The 24,529-nt window shown below is 42.0% G+C and overlaps 1 protein-coding gene across 1 annotated transcript; it reads left to right on the top strand.

The window, feature by feature from the left end:
* Positions 1-6,062: 6,062 nt before the first annotated feature.
* LOC129820156 (regulation of nuclear pre-mRNA domain-containing protein 1A-like) lies at positions 6,063-24,524 on the top strand. The gene is made up of 7 exons (XM_055877102.1): positions 6,063-6,481; positions 13,014-13,143; positions 13,236-13,342; positions 15,665-15,756; positions 16,062-16,188; positions 20,387-20,562; positions 22,888-24,524. Exons 1-7 carry the CDS (start codon positions 6,331-6,333, stop codon positions 23,041-23,043), a joined length of 939 nt encoding a protein of 312 aa, XP_055733077.1. The 5' UTR covers positions 6,063-6,330; the 3' UTR covers positions 23,044-24,524.
* Positions 24,525-24,529: the final 5 nt, after the last annotated feature.

Genomic DNA, 24,529 nt, shown 5'->3' with positions numbered 1-24,529 from the left:
ACGGGCGCAGACCTCCCTCCTTCTTCTTCACAAAAAATAAACTCAAGGAGGCGGGTGAAGTGGAGGACCGAATGAACCCCTGACGCAGGGATTCGGAGACATATGTTTCCATAGCCTCTGTCTCCGCCTGTGAGAGGGGATACACGTGACTCCTGGGAAGTGCAGCGCCTACCAGGAGATCTATAGCACAATCACCCAGTCGATGAGGTGGTAATTGAGTCGTCTTCTTTTTGGAGAAAGCGAAAACCAAATCGGCATATTCAGGGAGAATGCGCATGGTGGAGACCTGGTCTGGACTCTCCACCGTAGTAGCACCAACGGAAACCCCTAAATATTTACGTGAGCATTCTCGCGACAACCCCGTGAGAGCCCTCTGTGGCCAAGAAACAGTGGGGTTATGACAAGCTAACCAGGGTAGGCCCTAGCACCACGGGAAACGCAGGAGAGTCAATAATGAAGAGACTAATTATCTCCGTATGACCCCCCTGTGTCACCATGCCCAAAGGAGCGGTGACCTCCCTAATCAACCCTGATCCTAATGGTCGACTATCTAAGGCGTGAACAGGGAAGGGCACATCCACGGAAACGATGGGGATCCCTAAACTATGGGCAAATGATCTGTCAATGAAATTCCCAGCCGCACCTGAATCGACGAGCGCCTTATGCGGGGAAAACTCAGGAAAAGTAACAAACAAAAACATGTGTGCAACAGAGGGCTCTGGGTAAGAATGGTGCCTTCTCACCTGGGGTGATGCCAGAGCGCCCTGCCTGCTGCCTCGAACCCTAGAGGAACCAACACGGCACCGACCAGCATTGTGACCTTTGTCTACAATTTTTTTCTGAGGTCTTGGCTGATTTATTTTGATTTTCCCATGATGTCAAGCAAAGAGGCACTGAGTTTGAAGGTAGGCCTTGAAATACATCCACAGGTACACCTCCAGTTGACTCAAAAGATGTCAATTAGCCTAACAGAAGCTTCTAAAGCCATTACATTATTTTCTGGAATTTCCAAGCTGTTTAAAGGCACAGTCAACTTAGTGTTTGTGAACTTCTGGAATTGTGATACAGTGAATTGTAAGTGAAATAATCTGTTTGTAAACAATTGTTTGAAAAATTACTTGTGTCATGCACAAAGTAGATGTCCTTACCGACTTGCCAAAACTATAGTTTGTTAACAAGAAATTTGTGGAGTGGTTGAAAAACAAGTTTTAATGGCTCCAACTTAAGTGTATGTAAACTTCCAACTTCAACTGTACATATGCATGTTTACACAGAAGATTGATGAGGTGCTACATACTGTTATTCTTTTATCGTCAATGGGGCATTGTGATCCTTTATTCATCCTCATTTTATTCATTATTCCTTTATTTATCCTTTGTCTCTGGGTGAAGGTCAGTCATGGACATATGATGCTGAGATAATCAAAACAAAAGTGAAGAGATGGATGAATGGATGTCCAGAAAACAGACTGGTTTGTCTGCTATATCTCAGGCTAATGAATGTTTATGACATCATTTCAGGACAGGGATTCCTGATGTATAAGCTGATGCTGAATGGATACAAGAGAGCAAGCTCAGTGGCTTCTCAGAGAAATATGAGGCCTCATTGCTGAGTGTAATGACTATTGGGTAAATCCATTTGAATTAAATCCATTTAAAAAAAAAATAATAATATTGAAGCAAATCTGAGTTTACATGTTTTTAGATAATTGACATTTAAAGTAAAAAAAAAAAAAAAAATGTATTCCTATTTTTTTCCTCAAGAAAAATAGTTTGATAACCTTGTTTGTAAACTTTTAAATTATGTCAAATCTCAACCGTTGATCTCTTCTGGTGATGAAGACATGGACGTCTCATGGTTTGGTGGGATATGCAAAATAGGTCAACTTTGAGGACCTTTACCTACTGAATGTTTTGGCATCCAGATCCAAACACTCCCTTTCTGAGCCCTTCTACCAATGGGCAAACAGTCACTTTCTGAGCCCTCCTACCATGGGCAAACAGTCACTTTCTGAGCCCTTCTACCAATGGGCAAACAGTCACTTTCTGAGCCCTTCTACCAATGGGCAAACAGTCACTTTCTGAGCCCTCCTACCATGGGCAAACAGTCACTTTCCAAGCCCTTCTACCATGGGCAAACAGTCACTTTCTGAGCCCTTCTACCATGGAAAACATGTATCAAATCAAATGTTATTTGTCACATGCGCCGAATACAACATGTACTTACTTACTTCACTTACTGTGAAATGCTTACAAGCCCTTAACCAACAATACAGTTTTAAGAAAATAGAGTTAAGAAAATATTTACTAAATAAATGAAAGTAAAAAATAAAATAAAGTAACACAATAAAATAACATTAATGAGGCTATATACCGGCTATATAGAGGGGTTGTCACGTTCCTGACCTGTTTGCTGTTGTTTTGGTATGTGTTTAATTGGTCAGGGCGTGAATTTGGGTGGGTAGTCTATGTTATGTGTTTTCTATGTTGGGTTAATGGGTTGCCTGGTATGGCTCTCAATTAGAGGCAGGTGTTTGGCGTTTCCTCTAATGGAGAGTCATATTAAGGTAGGTTGTTTCACATTGTTTGTTGTGGGTGGTTGTCTTCCGTGTATGTTGCGCAACACGGGACTGTTTCGGTATGTTTGTTCATTCGGTTTTTGTGTAGTCTGTTCTTCGTGTTACATGTAAGTTCTTAAGTTCAGGTCAGTCTACGTTGTTTTGTTATTTTGTAAATCTTTCCAAGTGTTTGTTTTCGTGTTTCGTCGTTTGTCTAATAAATCATTATGTATTCACAACCCGCTGCACGTTGGTCGAATCACTACTCCTCCTCAAAAAGTGACTGAACATGAGGGTTCTGGACTGCTGCTCAATCAATCATATACTGTATTTTAGTAAACATCTGACCACAATGTAGTTGGTTGATAACACTGTTCAATCCTTCCCTTACTCATCCACTTACAGTACTCATCACAGCCAGTGTTATTTTTTCCCCACAGCTGTTGGAACGCTACAATCAAATGTCTTTGCATGTTTTTTTAATGATTGTTTTCTGAATGATCTCTTGAAATCATTAATTTGGTCTTCTACACCCAAGTCTTTATCAAATCATGTTGCCATCCCCAATATTCTGCTTCAACTGTGACTATCTTTCCACGTTGCAACATATACAGTGCCTTGCAAAAGTATTCACTCCCTTGGTGTTTTTCCTATTTCGTTGCATTACAACCAGTAATTTAAATAGATTTTTATTTGGATTTCATGTAATGGAGATATACAAAATAGTCCAAATTGGTGAAGTGAAATGAAAAAAATACTTGTTTAAAAAAATTCGAAAGAATTTCAAAACGGAAAAGTGGTGCATGCATTCACCCCCTTTGCTATGAAGCCCCTAAATAAGGTCTGGTGCAACCAAATACCTTCAGAAGTCACATAATTAGTTAAATAAGGTCCACCTGTGTGCAATCTAAGTGTCACATGATCTGTCACATTATCTCAGTATATGTATATGTATATACACACACCTGTTCTGAAAGGCCCCAGAATCTGTAACACCACTAAGCAAGGGGCACCACCAAGCAAGCGGCACTATGAAGCCCAAGGAGCGTTCCAAACAGGTCAGGGACAAAGTTGTGGAGAAGTACAGATCAGGGTTGGGTTACAAAAACAATTCAGCAACTTTGAACATCCATTATTGGAAATGGAAAGAATATGGCACCACAACAAACCTGCCAAGAGAGGGCCGCCCACCAAAACTCACAGACCAGGCAAGGAGGGCATTAATCAGAGAGGCAACAAAGAGAACCCTGAAGGAGCTGCAAAGCTCCACAGCAGAGATTGGAGTATCTGTCCATAGGACCACTTTAAGCCTGAAGAGTGGCAAGAAAAAAGCCATTGCTTAAAGAAAAAAATAAGCAAAGTGTTCTACAAAAGGCATGTGGGAGACTCCCCAAACATATGGAAGAAGGTACTCATGTCAGATGAGATTACAATTAAGCTTTTGGGCCATCAAGGAAAATGCCTTGTCTGGCGCAAACCCAACACCTCTCATCACCCCGAGAACCCCATCCCCGCAGTGAAGCATGGTGTTGTTAGCATCATGTTGTGGGGATGTTTTTCATCGGCAGGGACCGGAAAACTGGTCAGAATTGAAGGAATGATGGATGCCGCTAAATACAGGGAACTTCTTGAGGGAAACCTGTTTCACTCTTCCAGAGATTTGAGATTGGGATGGAGGTTCACCTTCCAGCAGGACAATGACCCTAAGCATACTGCTAAAGCAACACTCGAGTGGTTTAAGGGGAAACATTTAAATGTCTTGGAATGGCCTAGTCAAAGCCCAGACCTCAATCCAATTGAGAATCTGTGGTATGACTTAAAGATTGCTGTACACCAGCGGAACCCATCCAACTTGAAGGAGCTGGAGCAGTTTTGCCTTGAAGAATGGGCAAAAATCCCAATGGCTAGATGTGCCAAGCTTACAGAGACATACCCCAAGAGACTTGCAGCTGTAACTGCTGCAAAAGGTGGTTCTACAAAGTATTGACTTTGGGGGGGGTGAATAGTTATGCACGCTCAAGTTCTGTTTTTTTGTCTTATTTCTTGTTTTTTTCACAATAAAAAATATTATTTTCATCTTCAAAATGGTAGGCATGTTGTGTAAATCAAATGATACAAATCCTCCAAAAATCTATTTTAACCAGGTTGTAAGGCAACAAAATAGGAAAAATGCCAAGGGGGTGAATACTTTCGCAAGCCACTGTACAGTAGGAATCTAACACTAACCAGGACTCAGTGGTAGACATAACATAGTAAACTTAAATCCAATGTTACTTAAATGTAAACGTAAATGTTAGCTAGGTGGCTAACGTTAGCTATGCTAGTAGTTAGGGTTAGGGCGGGGTTAAGGTTAGGATTAGGAGTTAGGTTAAAGGGGAAGGGTTAGCTAACATGTTAAGTAGTTGCAAAGTAGAAAAACATTTGTAAGTAGTTGCAAAGTTGCTAAATAGCTAAAATGTTAATGTTGTCCATTATGAGATTTGAATATGCAACCAACCACCACTCTGACCCACCACCCTACTTTCGTTTTTGCCTTAAAGCTGCAACATATAACTTTTTGGGTGACCCGACCAAATTCACATAGAAATGTGAGTTATAGAGCTGTCATTCTCATTGAAAGTAAGTCTAAGAAGAGGTAAATCTGTTCTATGTGCACTATTTGTATGCTTCCCGTTCTTAAGTTTAGTTTTTGCGTCTTTTACTTTTGGTTTTGTACACCAGCTTCAAACAGCTGAAAATAAAACATTTTTGGTTATTGAAAATATATTTCAGATGTAGATCGTACATTGATTCTCTACACTATACATTGCTTGATTTATCACATAAACATTTGCAACCACGAAATGGCAGAGTGATTTCTGCATTTTTTATTTCCCCTTTATTTAACCAGGTAGGCCAGTTGAGAACAAGTTCTCATTTACAACTGCGACCTAGCCAAGATAAAGCAAATCAGTGTGACAAAAACAACAACACCGAGCATATTGCACCTTTAACTAACCTTCTTTATATTTTTTATTTTATAAAATATACAAACCATACACATACAAACGACAACATCATTCAAACATCAACTATATCACACCTGCCTTGACCCACTATCACACACACCCATCTCCAATGCCTGCATCACTTTCTGCCACATGGCCTGAAACTGCACCATTTTGTTTCTCTCTGTAGCCCACACACTTTTAATATTTAAATAGTAAATCATTAGATATTTCCATTGTATTAACGATGGCAGATTGATTGATTTCCAAGTTGGGAAATATGCCATATCTTGAAATATACAGACAGACGGGTTAAAAGTAAGTTTCTGTGTTTTGTAACCATACCAAACATAACATTTTAGACTAATTGGTATCTCGGTATTACGTTTACTATGATATTTCTAGTCCATGAGACCAGGCTGCTAACACAGTTCATGAGAATGTAACGAGAACGTAAAAAGAATGCAACGTGGTGCGCATTAATAGCCACATCCCGCCTTCATTCTAGAATGAACCAATGGAAATACAGAAACAGACGTGCATGTAAATAAAGAGGACAAAGTGACCCTGCCTCTGTCCGTACACACTTGCAGGGTTGGATATTTTTAAATACAGAAACAGACGTCCACGTAAATAAAGAGGGCAAATTGATCCTACCTTCGTCCGTACACAATTGCAGGGCTGCAGCTTTTGCACAAGCATATCGCGTGCTAGCCAGATTGCTAATTTAGCTAGCTGTAGGCCCTAGCTAGCATCCAATATCTATTTTCCCCAAAAGTCGTCGACATGTCAGCTTTTTCAGAGGCAGCGTTGGAGAAGAAACTTTCGGAGCTTAGCAACTCCCAACAAAGTGTTCAGACACTGTCACTTTGGCTTATCCATCATAGAAAACACTCTAAGACCATCGTCCACGTTTGGTTCAACGAATTGAAAAAAGGTAATGTTAGTTAGTTATAGGTAAAGTATGTTCATCAATATTAACATGTCTCTTCTATTTAGATATGACCGTGTAGTCATTCATATCAAGTGTAGCTAGCTAACATGTTAACGAACAATTGCCAAGGTTAGTTAGCTTGCAAGCTTTTTAGCTAGCTACTGTTAGCTGAACAAGCAATGTTAGTAACTTAGTTAGCTAGATGGCTAACCGTTGCAAGTAAACAAACACCAAATGTCGTTGGCCACATCACAATCTACTAAGTGTCGTCAATTTATCTAACGTAATCTAAATAACGTCAATTTGTCAGCTACTGGCGGTTGGATACTTTACTAACTAGCCAACTTGTTTGTCAATTGTGTAGCTAGCTTACAGTAGTTAACTAATTAAGTGTAAATAAAGGCTTACTAACAAGCTAGTTAACAAACTTAACAATAACGCTAGTTCTAGCTCGCTGGAACGGTGTTTGTGGATAGTCGGTTAACAATCAACCTGCTAAGGTATTGCTTGAATGGACAACAAGACTGGCACGAGGCCCCAGTCAAGCCAGCCAGTGGCTAGCTAGGTAACGTTACCTCAAGTCCTTTATGAAGTTGCAATTTAGTTAACTGCCTAGTTAATAGTGCCTTCAGAAAGTATTCCCTTTGAATTATTCCACGTCTTGGTACAGCCTGAATTCCAAATAGATGGTAGCAAATGTATTAAATGAAATTCAGAAATGTGATTTCCATAAGTATTCACACCCCTGAGTCAGTATTTTGTAGAAGCACCTTTGGCAGTGATTACAGCTTTGAGTCGTCTTGGGTATGAATCAGCTTTGCACAACTGGATTCGAAGATTTTCTCACGGTTTTCCTTGCATATTTACTCAAACTCTGAATTTAGATGGGGAGCGGCAGGGAAGGGCAATCTTCTTTACACAGATTTACATTCAGGCCAACGAGTGCAATTTGTCTCGGACAACAGAATCTTGTTTAAACTGTCATTATGGGTTAATTTGTATGTGTTTGTTGATGGGTGAGAAAAAAAATCAATTTTGAATTTGGGCTTTAATTCGAGGGGTATGAATACTTTTTGAATTCCCTATAACTCAAAGTTGGGTCATTGGAGTGATTGCTCTGATAGTAAATGAGAATGCAGTAACTATTAGCTATCTACTCATTTGAGTCATAAAACCAGGTAGAACCTCTCACATTGGGACTTACCTTCACTGTCACATTTCCTAGTATGTTCTACTTAATATCAGGGTGAACTAAGGTCAGTGTTGCTGCCCATAAAAAATGTACATCTAAGTGGGTTATAGCTAGCTCAAGATGTTCTTAAGGAGTAATGTTAGTCTCCTTAAGGTCCAAGGACCCTATGTTATTTTCAGAGGAAGACTGGCTCTGGCAGCTACAGTGCATTCGGAAAGTATTCTGACCTCTTCCCTTTTCTACATTTTGCTACTTTACAGACTTACATGCTGACCACACCGTTCACGTCAAGAAATGTACACGTTATTCAATCATTGCACCCACACTGCTCACGAGCGTCTGCGTATCCAGGCACTAAAATAGAACTTGGTTCTATTTGTGATGCTTGATGGGCTGCAAGTCCCGCTTCTCCCATGTGGGGGATTGAAAGTTGAGCTGAGGTCCACACCCCAGTCGGTAGTGGCAATGCACCTTAAAGTTGGTTGCCAACCGCCATAGAGTCCGAAGAAGCCTGAAGGAGGAGAGATTACTTGAACCCAACGTTTACCCTTTTATATGTGGATTAATTGTCGGAGTGGAGGACCATGTGCATTTAATAAAAAATTACAACACAATGTTTATATCACAGGGAAAATTAGCTAGCAACAGCAAGCTAGCTAGTTAAATTACCATAAATGTTTAATGCTTTTCGACCTGTCCCGGAATTAATATATCTGGTTCAGAGTTCGTTTTGATATTTCAAACTGCGTGTCCTGATCGCGTCTGTGGGTGGAGAAAATCAACATGTGGTCTGGTCAGCGTGTTACTCTAAAATGTATTAAATACATTTTCCCCCCTCAATCTACACACAATACCCCGCAATGACAAAGCTGAAACAGTCTTTTAGAAATTTTAGGAAATGTATTAAATAAAACGGATACCTTATTTACATGAGTATTCAGACCTTTTTGCTTTGAGACTTGAAATTGAGCTCAGGTGCATCCTGTTTCCATTGATCATCCTTGATGTTTCTACAACTTGGAGTCCACCTGTGGCAAATTTAAATTGATTGGACATGATTTGGAAAGGCACACACCTGTCTATATAACGTCTCACAGTTGACAGTGCATGTCAGAGCAAAAACCAAGCCACAAGGTCGAAGGAATTGTCCGTAGAGATCCAAGAGAGGATTGTGTCGAGTCACAGATCTGGGGAAGGGTACCAAAAATGTCTGCAGCATTGAAGGTCTCCAAGAACACATGGGCAGCCATCAGTCTTAAATGGGAGAAGTTTGTAACCACCAAGACTCTTCCTAGAGCTGGCCGCCTGGTCAAACTGCGCAATCGGTGGAGAAGGGCCTTGGTCAGGGAGGAGACGAGGAACCCGATCGTCACTCTGACAGGGCTCCCAGCTTTCTCTTTTTGATATGGGACAACCTTCCAGAAGGACAACCATCTCTGCAGCACTCCACCCATCAGGCCTTTATGGTAGAGTGGCCAGATGGAAGCCACTCCTCAGTAAAACGCACATGACAGCCCACTTGGCGTTTGCCAAAAGGCACCTAAAGAATCTCAGACCATGAGAAGCAAGATGTTCTGGTCTGATGAAACCAAGATTGAACTCTTTGGCCTGAATGCCAAGTGTCACGTCTGGAGCAAACCTGGCACCATCCCTACGGTGAAGGATGTTCGGGGCAGCATCATACTGTGGGCATGTTTTTCAGCGGCAGGGACTGGGAGACTAGTCAAGATCGAGGCAAAGTTGAACGAAGCGAAGTACAGAGATCCTTGATGAAAACCTGCTCCAGAGCGCTCAGGACCTCTGACTAGGGCAAAGTTTCACCTTCCAACAGGACAGAGAACTGAAAATAGCTGTGCAGTGATGCGCCACATCCAACCTGACAGTGCTTGAGGATCTGTTGAGAAGAATGGGAGAAACTCCACAAATACAGGTGTCAAACCAAAGTTGAGGCTGTAATCGCTGCCAAGGTTCTTCAACAATGTACTGAGTAAAGGGTCTGAATACTTATGTAAATGTGATTAAGTAAATGTTTAATACATTTGCAAAAATGTAAACTTGTTTTTTGCTTTGTTATGGTGTGTGGATTGAGGGGAAAACAATTTAATCCATTTTAGGATAAGGCTGTAACGTAACAATGTGGAAAAAGTTAAGGTGTCAGAATACTTTATGAATGCACTGTAAATACTACATCTAAATGTGAATCGATTCTCAATTGCTTTACGGTTCTAGAAACATACTGTACAAATATAAACACAACATGAAGTGTTGGTTCTCTGTTTCATGAGCTAAAATGAAAGATCCCAGAAATGTTCTTTCCCATAAGATTATTTCTCTAACTTTGCACAAATTTCTTTACATCCCTCTTTGTGAGCCTTTCTCATTTTTACAAGTTAATACATCCACCTGACAGGGATATCAAGACGCTGATTAAATGGTATTATCATTACACAGGTGCGCTTTGTACTGGGACAAAAGGCCACTCTAAAATGTGCAGTTTTGTCATACAATGCACGCAATTGGCATGCTGACTGCAGGAATGTCCACCGGAGCTGTTGCCAGAGAACTGAATGTTAATTTCTCCACCATAAACTGACTCCAATGTCGTTTTGTAGAATTTGGCAGGTAGTTTTGGTGTTTTGCCATGGGAAATCTTGTCAGAAACTGTCTCAGGGAAGATAATCTGCGTTCTCGTCGTTCTCACCAGGGTCTTTGCCTGACTGCACTTTGGCGTCGGAACTGGCGTCAGTGGGCAAATGCTCACCTACCATGGCCACCGGCACGCTGGAGAAGTGTGCTTTTCACGGATGAATCCGTTTCAACTGTACATGGCATATGGTGTCGTGTGGGTGGGCACTTTGCTCATGTCAACATTGAACATATTGCCCTGTGGTGGCAGTTGGGTTATGGAATTGGCAGGCTTAAGCTACAGACAACAATTGCATTTTATTGATGGCAATTTGACGAAATCCTGAGGCCCATTGTCGTGCCATTCATCATCCTCCCCCTCATATTTCAGCATGGTAATGCACGGCCCCATGTCACAAGGATCTGTACACAATTCCTGGAAGCTGAATGTAATTTCTTCCATGGCCTGCATACTCACCAGACATGTCACCCATTGAGCATGTTTGGGATGCTCTGGATCGCCACGTGCGACAGCATTCAAGTTCCTGCCAATATATCCAGCAACTTCGCACAGCTATTGAAGAGTGGGACGTTCCACATGCCACAATCAACAGCCTGATCAACTCTATACAAAGAAGATGTGTTACGCTGCATGAGGCAAATGGTCACACCAGATACTAACTGGTTTTCTGTTCCAGAAAACGCCCCCTACTTTATAATTTTTTCCTTAGATATCTGTGACCAACAGATGCATATCTGTAGTCCCAGTCATGTGACATCCATAGATTACAGCCTAATTACTGTATTGCAATTGACTGATTTTCTTCTATGAACTCAGTAAAATCTTTTGAAATTGTTGCGTTTTATTCATTGTAAATCGCTTTTTTTGGTTTCATCACATCAAAATAATTGTACAAATGCATAATTGTTTTAACCAGCTTTATCGCGGTTGCAACCAACTGTATTTTTCAGTTGCAGCATGTTTCTGACTGCCGTTACACACAGGTGATCGGCGTGCTATGTAGTCCCTCGGTCTTCCGTAAACACTCGCTGTAACATGGAGTCATGGCCGTCCGGGAACACTAACCCTATGAAGGTGTGTATCAATTTAACTTTTAGTTAAATTGTTATTTCTCGCTGATATGAAAGATACCGTCCTTACGCTTCCAAAACTGTACCGCATGCGCTGCACGTTCATGTTCAGACATGAACTAAACTCCCCTGTACAGAAGACTCCTTCGTCCAATGACTTGTGGAATGGAATGGCGTCATCATCAAGTGGTAGGTTATAGCCTATATGCTTCATGCATCTGTTCAAAATGATTGCAAAGTGACTCTTAGGAAACGTTTTCCAAAAATGTATCTGATGTCTTAGCATTGCCCTGCCTGTAGTCTACTCATGGTTAGTTGTGCTCTCATTTTTGTAGTGTTCTTTGTCATCACTGTTTCTTTTGTCACTGGTGTTTTGAATGCGATCACTAACAATGTCACACAGGGTTAACTCTGGCTTCAAGTCCTTATGAACAGCTACAAAGTCTTTTGTGCTGTGTACAGTCTGTGCTTAAACCTTCAATGCCACAAGTTCACGGTACAGTGGCGGTAGATTTAAATTTGTATGTAACCTTTTTAACTTTTATCAAAGCCGTAAGCCATTGCAAAGGCTACGAGTAGGACCTCCTTTCTTGACACAAGCATTAATGGAACAGGGTTTAAATGGATGTGGTGTGTAGTTCTTAAAATGTCCTCTTAGGGGCCCTTGACACCGTGTGTGTGTGTGTGTGTGTGGGGGGTGTACAGGGCAATGGCTTGGTGAGAGAGCCTAGTAGTTTCACTTTGGGCTGATTTTGTTCTCTCACGACAGTAGCCAGGGACGGGCATGTCAGCTGCTCTCTCACGACAATAACCAGAGACGGGCATGGCCAGCTGCTCTCTCACGACAATAACCAGAGACGGGCATGTCCAGCTGCTCTCTCACGACAATAACCAGAGACGGGCATGGCCAGCTGCTCTCTCACGACAGTAGCCAGGGATGGGCATGTCCAGCTGCTCTCTCACGACAATAACCAGGGACGGGCATGTCCAGCTGCTCTCTCACGACAATAACCAGGGACGGGCATGTCCAGCTGCTCTCTCACGACAATAACCAGGGACGGGCATGTCCAGCTGCTCTCTCACGACAATAACCAGGGACGGGCATGTCCAGCTGCTCTCTCACGACAATAACCAGAGACGGGCATGTCCAGCTGCTCTCTCACGACAATAACCAGGGACGGGCATGGCCAGCTGCTCTCTCACGACAGTAACCAGGGACGGGCATGTCCAGCTGCTCTCTCACGACAGTAACCAGGGATGGGCATGTCCAGCTGCTCTCTCACGACAATAACCAGGGACGGGCATGGCCAGCTTTTTGTTTACTTAGGCTGATTGCTCAGGGGGAGAAACCCTCAAGGCAGATCCACCTCCTACAATAGAGCTATATAACACCTGGGTTCTAAGTTAGTCATGTGTAGTCTGCCTGAGTCCTCCTCTCCCCCGTAACTATTTCCCCGGTCCTTGCTGTAAATGACAATGTGTTCTGTCAACTTGCCTAGTAAAATAAGGGATAAAGGGTATCCTGAGTTGAAACCCAGCAGGAGCATTTGACACTTGCCTCTGTTGCTTTGTGTAAGATCACTCTGCTTTGACTGTTTCCCACACTTGACTGTGATCTGTCTGCAGCCAAGGTATCCCGGAAGCTCACCTTCCTCTACCTTGCCAACGATGTCATCCAGAACAGCAAGAAGAAAGGACCCGAGTTCACCCAGGACTTTGCTCCTGTCATCGTTGATGCCTTCAAACACGTGTCCAGGTGAGATAATCAAACCTGACTCCCGCTGTTTTAGCTATTGTCGTGATTTTGGAGCATGAGCCTTCTGATGGTAGTTGGATGTGTGTGTGCAGGGATGGAGAGGATGGATGTAAGAAACAGCTGGGCCGGGTTCTGTCCATCTGGCAGGAGAGAGCTGTGTATGAGAACAACCTGCTGGACCAGCTCTCACACGTTCTGTGTAAGTACCCTCCTAACCAACGGACACCTCGGGTGTGTACATAGTCTTAAGTGTTTTCCTTGCCCTGGCCTCTTCCATCTACTCTGATCTGAAAACAGTGTATTCAGACTCATTCACTTTTTCTACATTTTGTTACATTGCAGCCTTATTCTAAAATGGATTAAATATTATTTTCATGTCTACACACAATACCCCATAATGACAAAGCGAAACAGGTTGTTTTTTTATTTTTTATTTTTTTTATATCTTTTTTAAAACGGATACCTTAGTTGTTCAGACCCTTTGCCATGAGACTTGAAATTGAGCTTCGGTGCATCCTGTTTCCATTGATACTTGATGTTTCTACAACTTGATTGGAGCACCTGTGGCAAATTCAATTGATTATACATGATTTGGAAAGGCACACACGTCTATATAACGTCCCACAGTTGACAGTGCATGTCATAGCAAAAACCAAGCCAAAAGGTAGAAGGAATTGTCCGTAGAGCTCCAAGACAGGATTGTGTCGAGTCACAGATCTGGGGAAGGGTAGCAAAAATGTCTGCAGCATTGAATGTCCCCAAGAACACCGTGGCCTCCATCATTCTTAAATGGAAGAAGTTTGTACCCACCAAGAGCTCGCCACCTGGCCAAACTGAGCAATCGGGGGAGAAGGGCCTTGGTCAGGGAGGTGACCAAGTACCCGATCGGCACTCTGACAGAGATCTAGAGTTCCTCTGTGGAGATGGTTGTCCTTATGGAAGGTTCTCCCATCTCTGCAGCACTCCACCCATCAAACCCTTATGGTAGTGGCCAGATGGAAGAATCTCCTCAGTAAAAGGCACATGACAGCCCGCATGGATTTTGCCAAAAGGCACCTAAAGGACTCGCAGACCATGAGAAACAAGATTCTCTGGTCTGATGAAACAAAGATTGAACTCTTTGCCCTGAATGCCAAATGTCACGTCTGGAGGAAACCTGGCACTACCCCTACAGTAAAGTGTGATATTGGTAGCAGCAGCTTGCTTTGGGAATGTTTTTCAGCGGCAGGGACTGGGAGACTAGTCAGGAAAGATGGGGAAAGATGAACGGAGCAAAGTACAGAGATCCTTAATGAGGGGCAGGGCTGAGTGGGGGCGGATTTCTTTCCAATTTTGACAGATGTGCATTGCGTTAACCAGCCTGATAACCAGATTGGAAGTGAGCTAATTTCTCTAAACTCTGAAAAGAATAGGAATTGAGTTTTATAGGCCTACTCAGTCTGCCTCTAACCGACCTATACCATAGTAAACCATATAGCCCATCTATCCTGTTTAAAAAAGTTTGAAGACGAACTGAATTTGGTTCCATTTCAACATTTATAAGTGAAACCAAATTGCTGTAACATACAAATTATATCAAATAGCCTAGTACACACACTGAAACTTGTTCAAAGCAAAAGGCTATTGCACAGGAAAAACATGGACGATTGGGTGCATCACAAATTCCGAACCGCTTGACAGCAACATAATAAACTAAAGCACTGATCATAGGGGATGATTTCAGAATGACTGCTAAGGCTTGATCATACATCTAATTGGGTAACCTAGCCTACAAAAATGTAACTCTCCATATGTTCAAATCAAAAAAACAGATTTTAACATGACATCAATAACGCAGCCACATCCTGAGTCGCCGATGCGTTCAGAAATCAAGATGCTTTAGTATTTCATTTTAAAAGCTCCTACTAAGGCCAAGAGAACAAACACTTTTCAGTGTGCACAAAAATAAAACTTATTTTTTCAAATATGTAGCCTACGATGCCATTCTCGATCATTTTAAGGAGAACAAAGTACTTGGCCTACATTTGAACACCTCGGCAGAAGCTTTGCTATTCGGCGTCTTCCCAATTAAGTAGCCTAGTTTTTGTTAGGCCCTAGTTCTCTTCAAGTAGTCAAGCACTAGGGCAGCCCACCTCTTCCAATGTATTGTGGAAAAGTGTGAATCAAATTCTACTAGATGACGATATGAAATAAGTAGAACATCCTGGCATTTTGAAACACTTGATTTTAGAAAATTCACATAGTAAAAAAAAAATTTAAAAAAGGAATTTCTTATACTGGGAATGAGTGAAGTTACTGCGTTGTTCCTGCTAGTCGTTGATTTCGGCAGCGCATCCCTAGATCTTATTGATCATTATGTCACATTCTGTTAAACTTTTTTTTAAATTGCGTACTCAATTGGCCTACTAGGACGGAAGTATGTGTATTCAGACATGGCCAGTGTCAAAGGATGTGACATAGTGTTCATATCAGTGTGTTGTCATCTTCCCATGAGCGCTCACCCTGTATCCATGTTCCACAGTGGGCGAGAAGACCAAGAAGAGGTTGTATGAGGAGATTCAACTGGACGACCAGGACCTGGCCTCCCAGAGCTCCCCAGCAGAGCCCCCGCAGGTACAGGCCAACCCAAGACCTCACAGGGGGGTGGACTGGACTGTGTGTGAGGGGGCTGTTTAATGGCTAGGTTCAGTCAACCGATCTGATGTTCTTTCTGTCGTTGCATTTACCTCTTCGTATCCCACTTGATGTTTTTTTGTATCCGCATGGCTTTAAGAAGAGTTTCTTTGTTAGTTCCTTGTTTTCTTAGATGTTTGGCCTGCTTTCTAACTGCAAGGTGGGGATCTGTCCCCATCTGTCATTTCTTCCTTCTGTTCTTCCTCACTCTCCACCTTCCCTCTTTTTCTACCCCTCACTCTCAGACGGCAGAGTTAATCCGTGCCCTGCAGGAACTGGAGAATGCAGCCACTGGGGACTCGGCGCTGTGCCAGCGGATCTCCTGCCTGCCTGCTGAGGTGCTGGACACGTCACTACTGCACAGGATCACAGGTGGGCCCTGGCATACACTTCTATCCCACACTCTTGCACTAGCTACAGTCAGCCCTGTGGAATGCTCCCGAGTGCCGCTGTTGGCAGGGGTGGTCAGGAGGGTGGTTCTACTCCAGAGCGAGGCTTGACCGTTGAACTACTGCTGTGCTGACCCCTGCAAGTGCCCTAGCTGTGTATAGCCTAGTTTTTGATGTTTCGGGGAGCGTGTTAGTGTCTTCTGAAATCTACGACAGACACCATACTTACACAGTTTGTTTAACTGTTGAACTGACTATTAGTTGGCCCTACAATTAGCAAGTTTCTCAATCACATACAGTACATTTGGAAAGTATTTAGACCCCTTGATGTTTTCCACATTTTGTTACGTTACAGCCTTATTCTAAAATTGACCAAATTGTCGTCCCCCCCCCCCCCCCCATCAATCTACACACTACCTCATCGTGACAAAGCAAAAACAGGTTTTTGATGTTTTTGCGTAGTTTTATAAATATCACATTTCCATTAGTATTCAGACCCTTTACTCAGTACTTTGTTGAAGCACCTTTGGCAGCATCCCATTCTCCTCTGTAGAAACTCTCAAGCTCAGGTTAGATGGGGAGCGTTGCTGCACATCTATTTTCAGGTCTCTCCAGAGATGTTCGATCGGGTTCAAGTCCTGGTTCTGACTGTGCCACTCGGACATTCAGAGACGTGTCCCGAAGCCACTCCTGAGTTGTCTTTTCTCTTTGCTTAGGGTTGTTGTCCTGTTGGAAGGTGAACCTTTGACCCAGTCTGAGGTCCTGAGCGCTCTGGAGCAGGTTTTCATCAAGGATCTCTCTGTACTTTGCTCCGTTCGTCTTTCCCTCGATCCTGACTAGTCTCCCAGTCCCTACCGCTGAAAAACTTCCCCATAGCATGATGCTGCCACCATGCTTCACCGTAGGGATGGTGCCAGGTTTCTTCCAGATGTGATGCTTGGCATTCAGGCCAAAGAGTTCAATCTTGGTTTCATCAGATCAGAGAATCTTGTTTCTCATGGTCTGAGAGTCCTTTAGGTGCCTTTTGGTAAACTCCAAGCGGGCTGTCATGTGACTTTTTTTTTCGTGAAGAGTGGCTTCTGTCTGGCCACTACCAAAGATGCCCGATGGGTGGAGTGCTGCAGAGATGGTTGTACTTCTGGAAGGTTCTCCCATCACCAGAGGAACTCTGGACCTCTGTCAGTGAACGTCTGGTTCTTGGTCACCTCCCTGACCAAGGCCCTTCTCCCCCGATTGCTCATTTTGGCTGGGCGGCCAGCTCTAGGATGATTCTTGGTGGTTCTAAACTTCCATTTAAGAATGGAGGCCACTGTCTTCTTGGGGACCTTCAAAGCTGCAGACATTTTTTGGTACCCTTCCCCAGACCTGTGCCCTGACACAATCCTGTCTCGGCACTCTAGGGACAATTCCTTCGACCTCATGGCTTGGTTTTTTTCTCTGACATGCACTGTCAATTGGGGGACCTTTTATATAGACAGGTGTGCCTTTCCAAATCATGTCCAATCAATTGAATTTACTACAGGTGGACTCCAATTAGGTTTGCAAATGGTCGGAAACTTTCTGGTAAATTTCCGGAAGCTTTCCTTTGAAGTTTGGGGAATTTTGTTTTAATTCATCAAAGTGGGATACACAAGGCAATTCTAGTTTTTGTGGCTTATTTTGGTTAAACTATCCCCAATTCAATGGAATTGCAACCCTCTGCATGCACAGTGTACTCTTTCATCACATGTACAGCTGATTCTCAAGATCTTGCACACTAATGAGATGCTATTGAGCCCACACTACTACACTGTCTGTGCCAAGGACTACATGCTTTCTGGTAAGTTTTGATTACAATACTGGGTGAGGTGAATATATTTTAAGACAAGATAAAAAAAAATGAAAATAGTAGTCTAAAGCAAAGTGTGTTTAAATCTTTTCTGCTAGTTAGTTTTTGCTACCATGTTGGTTTTAGCTTGCTTGAGCCTGCTAACTGAGTGTTAATTCACCTGTTTCCATACATGTTTAATTTAAAACATTCATCTTACAAAGGAGTTGTTTAATCTAACTGCCTAACTATATATCTGTACATGGAATTGTATTTGTTTGTTTTTTTACAATTTTTCCCCCTTATCTTTACAGGAAAATGCCACTGACACGATCTGATGTGTGGAGACATTTCACTGCAGCTAATGTAGGAGGCAAAGCTATGTACATTTGCAAATACTGTGAAGAATGCAACAAAGATGCAGAATCATCTGGCCAAGTGCATAAAGTTCCCTCAGCGCTCACAACAAGCAACCTCTGACAAAAGTCCCTCTACTTCTATTCGAGGTGAAAATGATGAATCAGACACTATCAATAGCAACAGCTCATGGTCCTCCTGGAATCAAAGTTTTTTTGTTTTCTTTTACTCAATAGAGGAACGTAGTCAGAGAAATGCTGATGAATGTCTTGCTCAAGCTGTGTATGCAACTCACCTCTGCTCACAGGCAATGTGTATTGGAAGAGATTTTGTTTTCTCAACCTGTCTGATGTTCAGACTCTGCTTGCAGATGTAAGAGAAGAAATCTGTACTGCCCTGCCCACTTCACTGTTGGTCCAAGCAGAGGAAACTGCAGTTCTGAAATGCATCAAAAAGCGTGAAGACTTCTGCCTGAAGCCCATACATGCCACAGCGTACGAGTTGGACCCCAAGTATGCTGGCAAGAGCATCCTGTCTGGAGATCAACAAGGCCTATGGTGTCATCACTACCGTGTCTCGCCACCGTGGCCTGGATAAGGGCAAGGTTCTTGGCAGTCTGGCGAAGTACACTTCCAAGCAAGGCTTTGAGATGGAGATGCAGTATGGCAGTCGTGCCAACATATCTCATCAGCCACCTGGGGAAGGGACTTTGTGGATCTGAGGCTATTTCCCCTGTTGCCTCCATCATCCTCTGAATCCCACAAACATCAGCCGCCTCAGAGCGCAACTGGTCCTTGTTTGGGAACACACACCAAAGCACGCAACAGGCTGACCAATACAAGGGTTGAAAAATCGGTGGCCATTCAGGCAAATTTGAGGCTTTTTGAGCCTGGCAACGAGCCATCCTCAAGGTTGGAAAGGGACATGAGGCCTCAGTCTGATGTTCAAGAGGTGGACATTGAGGAGATCCAGGGAGAAGACATGGAAGACAACCAAAGCTTTACTTTCTAGACTCATTTTACAGATGTTAAAAATACTTTTGGGAGATGCGATGGATCATTCAAAATTATCTTTTGTTCAGTGAAAACGTCCCATGTGAAGAGTCAAGTCATTTAATTAAAGTTCAATTTGTAACAATTGTTTTTTTACTTCTATTGGAAGGATTTAATCATTTGCAATTGTCCACTTAAGGTAAAATGTTTGTCTCCATATATGGTAAATATATCCAATGCAAAAAATATCTACATTTTTAAATGGTATTAATATTAATTCACATACTTTACCATGGAAAGTTTCCACCTCTGGATATTCCCCAAAATGTCCAACCCTAACTCCAATCAAGCTGTAGAAACATATCACGGATGATCAATGGGGCGGCAGGTAGCCTAGTGGTTAGAGCGTTGGACTATTATCCGAAAGGTTGCAAGATCGAATCCCCAAGCTGACTAGGTAAAAATCTGTCATTCTGCCCCTGAACAAGGCAGTTAACCCACTGTTCCTAGGCCGTCATTGAAAATAAGAATTTGTTCTTAACTGACTTGCCTCGTTAAATAAAGGTAAAATGGAAACAGGATGCAACTGAGGTAAATTGAGTCTCATAGCAAGTGTCTGAATACTTATTTCAGTTTTATTTGTAATACATTTCCCAAAATTTCTAAACCTGTTTTCACTTAGTCATTAAGGTGTGTAGATGAGGGAAAGAAAATATTTAATTTTAGAATAAAGCTGTAATGCAGCAAAATGAGGAAAAAGTTAAGTGGTCTGAATACTTTCTAGACTCATTTTACTTTCTAGACTCATTTTACAGATGTTAAAAATACTCAGTCAGCCACAAATGACAAAGGGCTGTTAGGTTGGAGACGTAACGAAAGGCTCTTAAGTCCTCACCCGATTTACCTAAATGCTCATTACAACCACCCTGTCAGTGCTTGATATCGTTTGTCATCATTGGAGACACTCACTTGTCGCAATTAACCCATTCGGCTGAAATAAAAGCCTTATCTCCTCCCTGTCTCAGATAAAGAGCAGGGCGAGCGCCTGTCCAGGCTGGTGGAGGAGGCTTGCATGCTGCTGGCAGACTACAGCGGACGTTTGGCGGCAGAGGTCGATGACCGGCGGCAGCTCACACGCACGCTCACCCTGTTTCTACACAGCCAGAGGGATGGCCTGGCCCAGAACGAGCAGAAACTAGAAGTGCGTAAATCATCTCTCTATTTTTTCACTACACTCTTTTCATTCTCCAGCTTCATTCTGTCTCTCTCACATGTTCTGTTTTTGTAGCAGGCTTTTTCCTCAGTTTGTATCCTGTATCCCCTCAGCCTTTCAGGTGGTGTGCTTTGAATGTTTCCAATTGAATTGAATGTGGACTTCTCACATTTTGCCACAAGCAACACTTCTGAAGTATTATGTTCTGTCCCTTATTGAGTAAAACTTTAATGGGACAAAAACATTTTTATTTGGCCATGTCCAAACTTGAGATGCACGCTTAACTGGAGCTGTCATGCTAATCCTGAATTGATGTCAGTGGGAGATTTGCACAACAGTTTGAGTTAGATGTTTACCTCAAGTTAGGATTCAAGTCATTATGCCTCTCTCCACTTTCCAGTGCTGTCATCCACATGATTAGTACAGGCCCACAATGCTTTAGTGAAGATGACATTTCTCACCCCATTACTTGCAGAACAACTACAATCTATTTCCATTGGTTTCTAATACACGGTGGAGGTAAAATGTGTGTGTATTTGCAATTGCTGAATGCATAACTGTCCAGCCTTTACCCACAGGAAGTCGGCAAGATCAAGTATTCTGGTCTATGTATCTGCAGTTCAAAAAATCTCTTGTAATAAAGAAAAAAAAAAGAGAATAAAAATGAATCTGAGTGCTGTTATTTGCTTTTACTTGTGTGCATATTGGTGGTGGTGGGTTGAATGACTCCAGTCCTATTTGATAGACCTCTTGAGTTATGGTATTAAATAATAAATTAAACTCTTAAGCATAAAACTCAACTTCACCTGTTATGTTATAGCATACACATGACATATTTTTGTATATCTAAACCCAAATACTTTACATTGGAAATAGCCATTGAGCTCATAGCTTCAAAGTAGACCAGAGAAATGGGATTGAATGCCGTTTAAAAGTTCTACACAATGCACAAAGTTATGACAGACAGGTTCACATGATATTTGTTAATTTATTTTAAGTGCATTTAGGTCTGGTTAGTGTTATAAACTCTTACTCATACTGGGGTAGTAAAAGTGTCTGAAGTCATGTTCAGCAGGGGTATATTGTGTTCATTGACCATTTATACTGGTCTTCAAATATGATTTTGGTTTCCTCAATTTGAATTGTGAAGCCCCTAAACCAGGTGTGGGCCACTTGCCCTAGGGGGCTGTATTATGTGCAGGCTTTTGTTGCAGCCCAGCACTAACACACCAAATCACTAATACTTGGTAACCCCTAATAGAAAATGTTGTTTAATCGGGTGTTTAGAGCCAGGCTGGAAGAAAAAGCTGAATGCTGCAGCTCCCCAGGACTTGTTGCCCACCACCTTTCTCTAAACACATGCCTCTTTCTGTCAGGACTATTGGCTATGGCTATTTTCTGACTTACCATGTCTGTTTACACTGGCAGCCTAATTCTGATATTTTCCTCTAATTGGTCTTTTGACCAGTCACAGCTCTTTCAGAGCTGATCTGATTGGTCAGAAGACCAATAATTGAAAAATATCAGAATTGGGCTACCTGTGTAAACAATCGTTTGTGCCCTGGGTTCAGGGTAGTTTAACTCTTCCATTCTGAGGATAGGGGGTTGACCTAGTATTTACCCAGTTGTGTAGGGGAGTCATACACTTCAGTTAAGGGGTTGTTTCCAAACTGTGCCTTTGTTACAGGCCTTAGCATATCCTTGACTTGCCAAGAAGGTTGAATTTATCCCATACTGTACTATTAATTTGACTGATTTAATGCTCAATTTGCATGTATTTAAATAGTTAGATGAGTTATACTGACTTAAATAGGCAGTAAGGAGAAACACCTTGGTTTTTCTCTGTAGTAAATACATGACTGGATCAAACACTAGTTTCTGTCACTTCAAATTTAATGAAAGGATTTCATAGCTCACAACTAATGCCAGAATGGCTATAGTAAAGTTCTTTCAGAAATATTTCCCTTGCCATCAATGCTGTGAGGTTGATGTAGGGTGATAGTTTTCAGTTCAAGAAACAATTCCTAACACAAAATATAAAACTATGGAGAAAGAATGCACAGCACAGTTTCCACTCACTAATCTATACTTTAATATGTTCTAATGCCACTTAAAGTAAATAGGACTTCACAATGAAACCAAAATTATTGAATGTCATCAGTTTACTCTGATGTGCCCAAGTTACTTTGTAAACCCACCCTTTCCCTAACCATTGTGCTGAACGGTTATGTCTAATAATTGAACAGTGTATCCCACTCAAAGTATGTTGTACAAAACATATCACATCACTCTTCATACCTACTCTTGTTTCAGGAGTACAAGCACAAGCTGGCACGGGTGACCCAGGTACGGAAGGAGCTGCGTACTCGTCTCAGCAACCTACCAGACCTCGCTCTGCTCCCCAGTGTGACCAGTGGACATTTGCACCTGCCCTCATCTGGTGTTGAACTTTATGACCCCACAGCCTGACAGTTCACCTGTGCTTTTCACCCTTGACTGACCACCCACCCTCTGATTGACACATCTCTCACCATATCGTTTAACATCTGGACTTCACTTAGTGGACATCAGAGTCACTTAATAACCTTTGATTGACGCATCTCCCAACCTAACATGGCCCATGTCCATCTTGCCATTGCGCTACTTACTGTTTGACCTAGGCTCTCTCCTATCTTTCCCCATGTAGTCATGTTTATCATTGCTCCCTGATTGACACTGTCCATGCCTCTCTTACCAGTCATCATGTCATCCCTCCTATTTGCCAATAATCCCTCTTATTCTTTTCACAACAATAGATCATTCGTCTGATATATAATATATATAGGATTGATATATCCTATGCTTTCACATCTATTGATATTTATTTAAAGGCATGACCCAGGTTTTCCATACATAATGAACTCTCTTTCTTCCCCTATTCTATTCTTCCTCTGAATACATGGGAATACAGTGATTCCCTCTTGGCTTTTACCGACAGTCTTCCCATGATATTCCTCTTCTGTTTTCCCCTCTCTACCTAACCCCAACCTCTCCAAAATGGTCAGGAAGATATTGTTGTGATATTATTTTTGTATCGACAGGTATAGTGAATTTCGATAGCACCAGAAATTGTATACTGAAGTTGTCCCAATGAATACATCCCCTCTGCATTGTATCATTATAATCAGCTGCAGTATTTATTACATATATCTTTGTGTTCTTTTATAACTGCTCTAAAGTATTCCCATTATGTGGACACAGCTCATGGATTTTAGATCTTGCTCTTGGGTGCTTCACTAATAGCAGGGATTGTTGCTGTTTAAGTTCTATATCAATGGCCTTAAAATAATTAAGCGTGTTCAGAGAAGTTCTCTTGCCCAGATTTAATTGTAAAATTAAATAGTTGGGAAATGTTAGGTTACTGTTAAAAGTAACAGGTTTGAATATGTTTCACTTGTTTTGAGAAAAGCTTTTGAGAACAGAAACATGCATTGTTCATTGTAAACATTGTTCTTGAAGCGGATAACCAATTTATTTATTTTTACCACATAGACAAAGTTGCATGTAAATACTTGGCACCAATTGGTTTTATCTTGTATTGTCGTTATGGGCTCTCCAAGACCTGCTAGTCATTCCAAAAAATCCTTGAGTCTCATTGCAGATGCAGCTTTATAGAAGTTGTAGGTCTTCATAATAGTTGAAGCCTTTCCCATTTTGGAACAAGTGAGTTGAGACATCAGTGTTGTGTGCTTGTTTACTGTATTATTTACTGCCCCTTGGTTTTAACCTCTAGTGAATGATGTTCAGCCGCCTATGACAGCTATGCCCTTTAAAGAACTTGAAGGGGCCCACTGTTTGCAAAACCATACCTTATAACTTACTTGACTGAATTGTAAGTGTTCATTGAAACACATTGTTGTAACGCGTTCAGTTCTCAGAACCAAATAAACAGCAAAACAGAGGATAATCTATCAAG

Source organism: Salvelinus fontinalis, chromosome 22 (genome assembly GCF_029448725.1).
Source record: "Salvelinus fontinalis isolate EN_2023a chromosome 22, ASM2944872v1, whole genome shotgun sequence".
NCBI lineage: Eukaryota > Metazoa > Chordata > Actinopteri > Salmoniformes > Salmonidae > Salvelinus > Salvelinus fontinalis.
Note: the sequence above shows the minus strand (reverse complement) of the source record. Positions and strands in the feature narration are given on the sequence as shown.